At 33.3% G+C, this 13,060-nt stretch overlaps 1 protein-coding gene across 1 annotated transcript; it reads right to left on the bottom strand.

The window, feature by feature from the left end:
* Positions 1–569: 569 nt before the first annotated feature.
* On the bottom strand, positions 570–12,463 carry LOC132720262 (kynurenine 3-monooxygenase-like). The gene is made up of 14 exons (XM_060704354.1): positions 12,157–12,463; positions 9,455–9,524; positions 8,878–9,065; positions 7,913–7,961; positions 7,692–7,779; positions 5,922–6,090; positions 5,472–5,665; positions 5,004–5,061; positions 3,795–3,884; positions 3,239–3,296; positions 2,795–2,877; positions 1,839–1,940; positions 1,284–1,343; positions 570–995 (listed from the first exon to the last, which is right to left on the bottom strand). Exons 1-14 carry the CDS (start codon positions 12,187–12,189, stop codon positions 852–854), a joined length of 1,386 nt encoding a protein of 461 aa, XP_060560337.1. The 5' UTR covers positions 12,190–12,463; the 3' UTR covers positions 570–851.
* Positions 12,464–13,060: the final 597 nt, after the last annotated feature.

Here is a 13,060-nt window from a genome sequence, read left to right as displayed (position 1 = left end):
TTTGTTTTTGTTTTTTTTTTTAAGTTTGTCCGGATTACTCCTCTTATAACACTCATGAAATTTCAATGAAACTTAACAGGATTGATCGTAGCTCAAGTACTTGCGCATATTACACGGGTTCTCTGCTTCAGATTTTTGACTGAGTAATGGGCCTATAAAGAGGTGTTTTGGCCTGCTAATGATTTTTGTGTTGCCAGCTTCACTGAAGCTTGTCCAGGCTACTCTTCAGAAACTACTTATGCACTTTCATCCGAACTTTACAGGAATGATCATTACCTAGTCTAGTTGTGTATATCGTCAGTCTCGTCCGGTTCAATTATTTTTGTTAGAGTTATAGCCTTTTAGGTTTTTTTTCAAGTTTGTCCAGCTACTCTTCTTACACTATTTAAGCAATTTTTCCTTTTTGTGTGCGAGTTTTCAAGCCATTCCTACGATAAGTTTTGGAGATACCAACTTGCACGAAAGTGTGACGCCGACGCCTGGGTGAGTACAATAGCTTTCTTTATTTTTAGGATAGTCAAGCTAAACGTGTATATTGACATTTACTGGTGAAGATATGAATAATAAAATGAGATTCATATTGTTTTATTCTTAAACATATATGAAGAGTTAAAAAAATATGTTAACAAAAAGATCCATAACCAAAATACGTTTATACACATATGCTTAAACACTGTCAAATGAATACTGTTAAGATACATGTATAAGAATATACATAACATGATAATACTGTTAAATGTAAAAGGCAAGTAAAGCCGTTCATAATATCAATGCTTAACAATCTCTGTCTATAGGTCCCCAGTAGGCGTTTGACTTAATCGGAGATTCGTCACCAAAGTACTTTCACATTATTATTTCAGCTTGGATACAAATCTTTCCGCCAATTGTACAAGCTTTTCGTGTAAAGGTACTTCTAACTGCTCCACTTGTTTGTACATGTAATATCCAGCAACTGCTAACGTTGGAATGGAAATGTACAAAGCCCTTTGAATAACCTGAAATGAACAATACTTTAGTTTTATCGCAGCTTAATCATTTTCGCGACTTCCAAATGTGCTTGAAAACAAAAAGCACAGGAAACATATAAAACCTATATTTTAAACTTAAAATTCCATTCTTTGTTATATAATAGGTATTTTGATCATCAGTGAAATATGACAGGCATACAACTGACATTACACTGTATTTGTAAGCGTTTCTTTTGCATTTTAGATTTAGTAAATTTCAAAAAATGATGTTTTGTTCTATAATAAAGAATAATATTATTGGAAAAACATATATACCCTATCCTGCCATTCCTTGTTCTTGATACACTCATGATATCGCTTCCTTGAAAATGACACCTGTGAATATTTCAACATATCAATTACAAAACATATTATACGTACAAAGAATTTATCTTATGAGTTTATTGTTATTCAAAAAATGTCTGGAGAGAATAATATCAGAGACTTAGAATACTAAGACCAATAAATGAGAGCATTTACGGAATGCTGTCCCCCGACAAAGTCCAGTCACACACGGCCATCGGAAAGGCACGCAAAACAAATAGGAAGGACACAGAGTAAAAAAATCATTTTTTATGAAAATAGTTAAAAGCAGATGGATAACCATTTGAGCCGCGTCACGACAAAACCAACATAATGGGTTTGCGACCAGCATAGATCCAGACAGTAGAGAAACTGATAGCGAACAGCATGGATCCTAATCGGACTGCGCGGAGGCGCAGGCTGGTCTGGATCCATGCTGGCCGCAAACCCACTATGTTGGTTTTGTCGTGACGCGGCTCATTAATGTAAAACAGTCAAGTACAACATAATCTACAAAAAAATTCTTACCGTTGTATAAAGAGGGATCCAAGTGTTTGGTAGCAACCAAAATAAGAAGTTATCCAGCTTCTTCCTCATTAAAAACAAACGAGAATTTACTGACTGGCGCATCTAAAAATGAAAAAAAGTGTAACAGATTTCTAAGAATACATACAAATAGCAACAAACAAAAAAAAATTGATTAAAATTTGGATATTCAAAATAATTAAAGGTAATTTGTTGTTAATTTCTTATGTTAAAAGAGCAGTTCAATTAATCTTATCAACAAAAATATCATAAAATCGTGCAATAGGTAATTGGTTGTTGTTGTTGTTATTGTTGTTTGTGAATATAACAGTTTACATTTTTTAAGCGAATTGGTCTACAATGGGCAAATTTTCCTTATATATTTCAAATTTTGATAACAACAATAGAAATGTATCATTTGGACATTTTTTATAAAATATTACTTGTAAACATTGATAAAGTTCTCAGTTATTTATTATGAACATTGAAACCTAATGATGGATAATAATATTTTGTCCTGTTACAATTTATTATCTGCTACATGAACATATGAGCCGCGTCACAACAAAACCAATATAGTGCGTTTGCGACCAGCATGGATCCAGACCAGCCTGCGCATCCGCGCAGTCTGATCAGGATCCATGCTGTTCGCTTACCAACTCTATTACAAGTAGAGAAACTGATAGCGAACAGCATGGATCCTGATCAGACTGCGCGGATGCGCAGGCTGGTCTGGATCCATGCTGGTCGCAAACCCATTATGCTGGTTTTGTCATGACGCGACTCATATGTAATTTCGGATCATGCATCTCACACTTTCCAACATCTATATATACCTAATTCTTTCATGGTTCGGTGTTATATCTGTTACTTGATACATACTACCTGCATATTTTTTACATATCTTCCATTATAGACCAATTCACTTTAAACAATTACAACAAGTGAATAATAATTACCTCAATATAGTTGTAGAAAGCTAAATCGCACATTGCTTTAGCGTCTATTGACCGGAAACTCGTAAACTCATGCAATGTAGCACCTGTCACATAAAGAAAAGCAACAATTATGTGCTTTATTTCAACATTTGACTCTCAAGTTCAAGTTCAAAATATGTATTGATGTAAACATTATCAACATATAAACATCAACATATAAACATATAACTCTGACCCTTTTACTGCCTTGATGCTACTTTTACAACAAGTGACACCATTTTGGTCCTTGTATTAAATTAAAAGTACACGTGATGGCTGATCTAAGTAGATTTCTAAAGTCACTTGTTGCTGGGAAGACATACTTTAAGTCTTAAGTCTTCCCAGCTTGTTGGAATGAATGTAAATTGAGTATGATATTATAGTTTGATTAATGAAATATCAAATATATACAAATGTGTTACTTACCGAAATCTCCTTCGTGTTTATCCAGAAGGTCACAAAACACAACACAATCTTCAAAACCCTGAAACATATTTGAAAAAAAAATAGGAATGTAGCTTTAAAAGTTGGTAAAAAGAATCGATCGAGAAAGATTTGTCCGAAAATAGTAAAAAAACTTCAAAGGGGAAATTCCCCGAGAGATATTATGGGAAAAAAACATCAAAAAGTTGAAATTTGCAGACTCCTTTTTATTGAGTCCGTTCAAGAGTCCGTAAAGTGCAACATCCCTCGCGCTCCCTAGCACCGGCTAGCACCGACTTAAGCGGTATTCAACCTTGAACCCTGTATTGAAATAAATGATCGGAAGGACTAACAATCTGACTTCACAATTAAAGACACATTATGCCTCAGAAACAAATAATAGTTTTCTTCTTTAGATTGGGCAAACATGCATGAGCTGTATAACGTTTAAATATTTGCTTTAGATCATGTTAGATATTAAAGTTAATTATTAATTATGTAATTATGTAATCACTTGTCTGAATTAATCACATGTAAGAAAAGTATTGCGTTAACTTACACAGTTCATACCCTGACCATAGAAAGGAACCATTGCGTGGGCAGCATCTCCCATTATTACAAACTTGTCTTTAACATTGTAAGGTGAACACTGAAAATAAATACATAGATCAAGAGAATTGGTTTGCATTTCATACAATTACAATGAATATAAAAACTCGGCTTTTACTTTCAACAGTTCAAACAGAATTGTTTTTGTTGTGTAATATGTCAATATATCATATTATAACTTAATTTTACTTCACATTTTTTCTTTTTAATGTACTAACACGTTACATTAAAAAATATCATTATATAACAAACGGTGCGTTTTTCATGAACATTAAGATCATTTTATCGATGGTGATTATACATTAAGTTAGTTACTCAAAAGATGTTGAAAAATAACACAGATACAACATTTAATCAAAGCACAGAAGGCGCTGAATTTGTTTGGGTCTCAGAATGTCAGAAAGGTGAAGGTTGTGAGATTATAAATCAATTTGTTTTTGTATAGTGCCACCAATGCTTTCCAGTGTTTTTACTGTAGTAAATTGGCTATAAGACTAATTGCAACACTGATAGTCAATTCAATGTTTATTTGATGTAAAAATTTTTTTAAAAAATGAGTTGCCTCAAATGGGATTTGAACATCAGACCTCTCGATTCATAAGCGAGCGTGCAAACCCCACGACCACGATGAAGTTATATGTTAACGGCCTGAAGAAAACCATATTATTCTAAATTAGGGTTTGTAACTCTTATTATTTCGACGCTAAACCTGTTGTTTAACACAGATGTAAATAATCATGGAGCTTACTGTAAGCATGTATATGTATACAGAATGTAACAATATTAGAAATCTTCGACCATTCGGGAACTACTTTGCTTGAAAATTAATGCGCCTGTCATTTGACAATCTTTACGCATTGATCTCCCCTGAATTTTTCGGCGTTAGTGTACATATAAAGGGAAGTAACCGCTTCAAAAAAGTGGACTACTTTAGGCATTTACATACAGCATTAGGCTCTGAAATTTCGCTACCATTATTTGTTTGGTCTGACGACCCAAACAAAGAAAAATCATCATGTACTAGTATATGATTTCTTGCTTAAGAATGACATGGTTACTGGCAGCAATACATGTTATTTAACAAGTTATCCAATTAACTTTTCTTAAATAATCCATTTCAAAAAAACACTGAAACACTGTTTCTTTTTATCTTACTAACCTTGACCGTTACCATGGGCAACGCCTTGTTCTTAATAACAGTCTCTACAAGAGCTTTTCTAAAATGAAATGAAATTGTGCCAGATAAATATATTGTAAAGCAAATGAAAGAATCCGCCCAATTTTCTTTATTGACATTGTCTAAAATGTTATAAAATGTAGGTGTACCTAACAATTAAAATGTATTCTTGCTGATTTCAACAAATGCTATTGCTTAGTTTGGCTAAAACTCTCGAGGTAAATGGTGAAACAAAAAGTAAACCATTATTCTGCCTATACTACAAAAGGAAATGTTGATAATGCATCTATATATGTATGATAAGGATAATTTCTGTGAAGGATCAAAGACAAGACGATACCATATTGTATAAAGTTGAGCATGCTTAAAGCTAGAATAAACAACAGCTAGGGCGTGCTTTAAAGCGACTTTTCCGACATACAAAAGTAATAAATGAAACAATCAACGTACTCTCCAAGTAACGGGATAGAGTCAGCAAAGTTGGTCTTGAAGAAGTCTAGTACAGCTGTTTCTGTGGTGAGAGTTTTGAAAATATCAAATGGCATGAAGAGGGTAACCGTGAATGATTTGTCGTAGTTAGGCAACGCTATCATCATATACTCGTTTCTCGCCCAAATATGTAAGTAATTAATCTCCATAGCGTACTGAAACACAGACATCAGAATAATTACGTAGATATATAACATGTTACATACGGTAACTATATTGTAACGAGCTGTTCAAATGGGGGGGGGGGGAGAGAGAGAAAGAAGTCTGCTGGTTTAAAACAAAATGGATCTTGCACTATGACATAAAATATATCGCCTTTAGAAAATTTGTTTTCAGTTTTATTTTTCATTTTATGATAAAATAAAAAGTATATATAAGCATTAACTCAATATACATTTCTTGTTGTAATACCTTATCGTTAGGTGCTGGTGGCATACTCAGTTCCATGTAGCCATGAGGAATGAAGATTTGTTCGTAATCTAACAACGTTTTCTTCATCATTTCTTGTCTAACCTTGGAATACGCCCCGTCACAGCCAATAACCATGTCGGCTTTCACTGTTACCACACTACCATCTTTCCTAATATATATATGAAGGTATTCTATTTCATTAACAGGTCGTATGAACTCAGAAATCTCCATCGCTTTCAAGATCTAGCATTATTTTTATTTCTAGAGCTGCCCGGGTCTTTGTTGCCCCAGACCCTGTGCTCTCAAAGATGTAAGATTAAGAATCAATATCAAAGCAAAATTATACACCGTATTTCAACATTTTTGATCAAATTCAATTTTATCGGTACCGGTAATTAATGTTATTTCAACTTATTTGTTATTCATCAACAGTACCATGTTTCTTTACAACAAATATGTCACATACTATTTTAGCCATTTGATCCAAATCTCGATCCATTCTTAAACTTGGGAGCTAACTTAATTAAACATGAATGAAGACGAACCAGAATTTTATAATTCTATTGAGATTAAAAGAGTTCAATTGCTCAAAAATGGAATAATACAGCACTGGTTAGAAAGTTGATGATGCAGTTTGAAATGTAAAAAGAATATAATGTCCCAAAACAAATGAAAAAGAGACATATAGAATACTAAAATCATCGTTTTATTTCAACCTACAAAAGGTTTTTGACGTGAATCCTACATAGAGACCATATTAACATAAATTCTTATAAAATATGGATAAATTAAGCTTCTTAGGTTAAGTCTGAACAGAAGATTTTGTACATTAGATTTGGACTTACGACTAACATTAAGTTGTTAATTATGCTAAGTGGTCAGTGATTAAGTTTGGTAAATTAAACTTGTTGACGAAATTTCTTGAATTAAGTTTCGTACTACACGTTGAGGATGAAGATTTGTATTAAGTCTTGTTGATTATAATATGAAAGGTAAAATCAACCAGGATGAGCGACGTTCACTGAACACTGCAACTTACCAACACCCCCCCCCCCCAATCGCAACTACTCGGCCCTTTCCGCCAGTATTCGAGTACGGATGCGGTATTGCGTTCTAACCTACGCTAAGAAACTAAACATGTAAACAAATAGTAATTTAATGCTGGGAGTTGTTGACAAGTTTATTTCCAATATATGTAGTAAAAGTCCACCTAAAATAAGTGAATTCCTAGGTACAAAAGCAAATAATACATTATTTGTATATTTATTATTATGGCTGTAGAAACCGAAAATACAAAAAAACCATTCTGTTGACATTTAGTCGGATTTGTTTAAAATTGAACATCAGTGGGCATATTTAAATCACAAATTGTTGTCTGATATATTTTCAAGTATAAGAGTACCGGAACAGACATTAGATGTCAAATATATACATTCGTTTTACATTATATCTCTGTTTCTGTTTACATCTGAAACCACGTGGTAGAACTACTTTCAATCCGTATTGTTTCCGAGGTTATTATAGATAATGGCCGAGGCAGTTCCGAATGCCTTCCCCCCGTAACGACACCCAACGGTAAGGCAGGGCAACGATACAAAGGCGGGGCAATGACGGGTATGTTTTCTTATTAATGATGGTGATTTGAGTTTCATAGAATTAGTGTTGTTATAGAAATAACTGTTGTTATAGATAAACTTTTATGGAAATGTTTTGTATTTTCTATATCACTATATTTTTTCAAATGGAAAAGCATTATTCAGTAAATCTTACTTCTGAAAAGTCACTGATCCTTCATTGAAGTTGCATTCTACAACTTTGTGTTCAAAATGAGTTGTAACGGTGGAGAATTTCTCTGCCTCTGAAAATAGAAAAATTGTTGAACAAGGAAACTGTCATAATTACGAGTACAGAAAATAAGAAACTGATGTAAAGGTTTCATTTACTTGAATATTTAAAATATGCAATAAAAACTTTATACAGATTTCATTTACCTGTAAGTAATATTTCATTCAGGTGTCTTCTATCAATGGACATAATGTACTGAAATAAAGAAAAAGTATGCATATCAAAATACCGGGTATCCGTTTCTGAAAACTTTGTAAAATGATCTCTTCAAAAAAATAATCAAAGGATTTTTGAAACATATACAGTATGTTGAGTAGATCCATAGTTTACCGATTACTCTTTCTACGGCCATTTCACGCCATAAAATGACAAATTACATTTTGTGTTTAAAAGCAGATATTTAATTATAACCTCCTTACTTAAAGAACTAACATGTCACGAAAACGCTCCTCGTGTAGTCTTTTAGTCTTTGTTAAAATGCACAAATACATGTCACCAATTATACTATGATGTTTCTTGATTGAAAATCACGTGTATTGTATACTTATTGTAAACCATTAAATCGATTCTAAAAACTACAGACTATAATTAATGGCAATCAAGTGGATGTAAAGACTTACAAGGCAAACTTCTGGTACAAATTGGCTTAACCGGGGAAAATTGTATTATTAAGTAACCCATATCCTCTTGAACAAAAAATGATTAGCCTTTGTTGTAAGATTGAGGTCAATATGCACATCCAAGCTCTATAATGTTGTTATCTCACTTTCTGTATTTTGAAAATGAAATCCCTGAAACCTTTAAATTTAAGTGGGTGTCCAAAACTCAAAGCAATACAACTGTGGTAACATGACCGAGTAGTTAACGCGTCGGACCATTAATCTAAGGACCGCTGTCTAGCCCGTCAAAGGATAGCCGTTGTTTCTTTGACCAAGAATGTTTACACTCGATCATTGCTCAGTACTGGTTGGTTCCAGAAGTGGACTCGAGGGATACACGGGTCCTGAATATGTTTCCTCAGTTATGACCATAATCGAACTAAAATAAAAGTGTTTATAAACTTAACTGCAAAGAGACCACCAAAGAATGCCCTATACAAAAATGAATATACCTGATCCTTTTTACCGTATGGTATAGGTCGCCGTTTTCCATCCCGATCATGTATCATTCTAGAGTACATTGGTATACCATACTTTACTATCGTATCTTCTACACCAGCCCTCCTCAAAGCCTCCCGCCCTCGAACTGATAATGCAAGATTTATACTCCGCCCTCGGACGACCTCCATAGTCCGAATATCTGAAATAATATGAATAATTTGTATATTTGTGCTAGGAGCTGATGCGTATATATCGTTCGTGAAAAAAGAGGAACACCTTGGTTGCAAAAAAAAACTTGAAATATTGCGACATCAACTAAATTACTATTTGGTTTCAAATAATGGACAGAGAGTTTAAAATTAATTTATTTTATAATCAACTAAAAACGCTAAATTATCCTTCGACGTTATAAAGTCACAACGAAATGGAGACAGAAAATTAATATTTTGTTAAACTTATAAATGGAACTGACTAAAGAATAAAGAAGCAGTATAATTGTTTATCTGAGGAACGAAGGAAGATCGGGAAACTTTTTTATGAAAAACAACACACTTTACTAACTAAAGACAAATTAACTGTAACACTTACCTGATCTCATTTCGTAAATATCGACCTTGTATCCCCTCTTGGCCATAAAACATGCTTGCAAGGCACCGACCTTAATAAAATAAATCTAATAAATCAATATCTTACAAAACCATTACTAGCATTCAAATTATTTGTAAATTCGTTTGCAAAACTTCTAACGAATTCGTTCTTATTCTTAAGACTTTATAAAACCCCATATTTCAGAAGCACAACTTAAAATTGAACAATTTGGTAAAGAAGTTTAGGTTCATATGTTTTACATTTGTATAACAAAGTATCCATAGCTTTAAGTGCTTTGCCAGTCAAATGTTCTCAGTTCGATGTAATACTTATATACCTGTATAATTATTAATAAGAGTACCAATCAAATTTAATTTGTCTATTTCTCCGATGTGATGGCCATCATACTACGTCCATATTGGCACAATTGACGCATCTCATTAAAAACATACGTATGTGTGTATGTGTGTGTGTGCCTGTGTGTGCGCGCGCATGTGCGTGCGTTCTTGTGTGCGTGCATATGTGTGTTTCTATATCAATGCATTACAATAAAAGCATAAATCATATAAATATGAATGCGCTAGAAATAAACTTATTCACGTATAACAAGCGTTTGGAAACAATACTCATTATCATATCGTATTGAACTATACGTCTCGTGCCCTTGATCCAAACTTACGATTAGCAAGAATATTTAAGTTGTTCATATGGTGCTGTATGTAAACAACACGAGTAAATATATTAGTTTTACATACAAGTGAGAGGGCATATAAAGTGACAGCAGAAAATAAATGCATTCTCATGTAGCACGTGTCTAAAAACGTATGAAACGTTAGTTTATATTTATGAAGGTTCGCTGATCCGACATTTACCGAAATGTCACTCACTTTTGTACTTACATGCTAAGTCACTTTAAGGCTACGGTTTCTGACATTCATCTGTTATAATTTCAGCCGTGCCATGACAAAACCAACATAATGGGTTTGCTACCAGCATGGATCCAGACCAGCCTGCGCATCCGCGCAGTCTGATCAGGATCCATGTTGTTCGCTATCAGTTTCTCTACTTGTTATAGGGTTTGTAAGCGAACAGCATGAATCCTGATCAGACTGCGCAGATGCGCAGGCTAGTCTGGATCCATGCTGGTCGCAAACCCGTTATGTTGGTTTTGTCGTGATGTGGCTCATTTGTTATAAATAAAATTCAGAGAGGTTGATAAACTTTATATAAACATACACGTGCTAGCTATCAAAACGCTGAATGCGCATTTACTGTCAATTACTGTTAATTCCACGATTAACACATAAAAACAATGTAGACCAATATCTCCAGGAAGTTAATTCCACGATTAAAACATAAAAACAATGTAGACACATAGCTCCAGGAAGTTGTATGGTTATTTAGAAGAGAAAAGATCAATGCCATGATTATTCAAAATCGGACATTAAAATTGTCTCATTTAATGCATAGTACTTCCTTTTTGATATGACATGTACATGTAAATGAAAGTGAAACTTGGAAAATACATTTACTGTATTAATATAATGTCCTGATAGACAAGTGTTTCACCTGTTCAGCACAAATATTAATGCATGTGCTAGAAAAAGAGACAAAATTCGTTTTGTTTTTCAACCGATCTTTTTTCTATTCTAAGCCGGGACGGTCAGTAATAATCAAGTTATATGCCGACCTGTGTTCTTGCATAATATTCTAGTATTAATAACGCCTTGTATTAGCACTTTGATCGAATGCACTGAACAGTGTCGGTCCTCTGATAGACATAGAAACCATGGCATAGGCAATGTTTTCAATTACTGCTTGGTTAAAAGGATCATATTCACTTAAAATCATGGAAACTAGTAGTATTAAATCAGAAAGTATGGCTTAAATTATTAAAATCAACAATACTTTGTAACATTCTATTACAGTGTATATAACATACATTCAGTCCATCTTGAAAAAGATCTCTGTATTACCCTTGGTTATGTATTTATATAGAGCAAAGAGCAATTTTGAGTAAACAATCCATTTTCAATGTTGCAGGACCAGGGCTCCCATTACTTAATTTCACACCAAGAACATATTAAAGTGACTTGTTCATGCTGAAATCGCCAAGTTTGGTCGGTTTTGTATTCAACAACTGCGCGTAAATTTTCGCTGACCAGGCGTTAATGTTACAAAATGAAGGGCGAAGTAACGTCCTTGTATAACAAACTTACGGTCATGTCTATTCTAAATGAAAAATATCATCTATTTATACATGCATCATATTTATACATATACTCATATTTTTATATAAAATTCTAATTTGCTAAAGTTCATTATTATACAATTAAACCGTTATACGTTGCTAATGATAATAATAATATACCTATTTTTGACGTTACGTAATTAATTAATATTAAAAATACAAATTAGCATACAGAATGCTTCGCTAAATGTACATAACGATTGTTGTTGTTTTTCTACTTTCATGAAACGTATGCATAAATGCAAAGCAGACAGAAAACATTCAGATATTGTGTGCAAAATATACACGACATTGTATTACAGCGTTATGATTGACTATAAGGCAGCACGCCGTTACTGATAAGAGTTAAATGTAAAGTTTTGTACACACACGAATACAGGTAGGTTAATATGTACATATTAAAATTAATGATCGATTGATTAATAAATCAATTAATTAATTGAATACTTACCAGTCCTCCCCCAATAACAATCACAGTCTTCATCCTGGTAATCTCCGAAAATACCTGACTAGTTCACAAACACTTTGCCCTCTTTAAAATCCCTACATGTCATTGAAATACATGATATTTAGATTTGTTGATTTATGTCTTAGCTCCCCTTTATCCGTGCATTGATGGTATATGCTGATAAAATCACAAAAATTGTATGTAAATTATTATATTCTATATACTGATTTAACAAAAACAATTAGCTCGTACAGTTGAATTGTAAAGTTCATATAAAAACGCGTATTTGCTGTAAACAAGGTTTCTCCGCGGATTATGCAGGATAATAATTTTAAGCGGTATGGTGGCGTTTGCGGGTCATTCGGATAAATTAGCCTCAAATTAATTAATACCTTGTATGAACTCAATTATAAGATGTTTGGTCAAAACATATCCTTGCCAGTAATGATATGTGCTCTTTAACATCTTTTACTTAATTAGATTGAATAAATCAGTATATTTACCTCCATGTTACATGGTTTTTAATTTTTATTTATATACGGTATTGTAACTTTTGCCTTCATTCTAGACCACAGATACTTGGGGTTTGGAGCTCAAAACGCCTTTAAAATCCAAATAAAATGCATATTTGTCAATCCCAGGACATGTACTGATCATATATATCAAAAAATCTTAATATATGCCGTTTTAAAAAAAAATCATATTTCAACAACTATAATAATACACAAGATAAAAATGTTCGCCGGAAAAAATCCGCACCCCTACCGTCATAATCACCATGTATTTTATTCCATTTCCAATATTTTCACATAATCCTTTGGTCCATCGACACAGAAGATATAATTCTTCACGATGATGGTCAATTTTAAACTTCAACGGTAATATAAACAACGCAACAGCCGAAATA

Source organism: Ruditapes philippinarum, unplaced genomic scaffold (assembly GCF_026571515.1).
Source record: "Ruditapes philippinarum isolate M1 unplaced genomic scaffold, ASM2657151v2 ctg2338_1_1_1_1, whole genome shotgun sequence".
Lineage (NCBI taxonomy): Eukaryota > Metazoa > Mollusca > Bivalvia > Venerida > Veneridae > Ruditapes > Ruditapes philippinarum.
The sequence above is the reverse complement of the archived record's forward strand: the minus strand, read 5'-3'. Positions and strand labels throughout refer to the sequence as shown.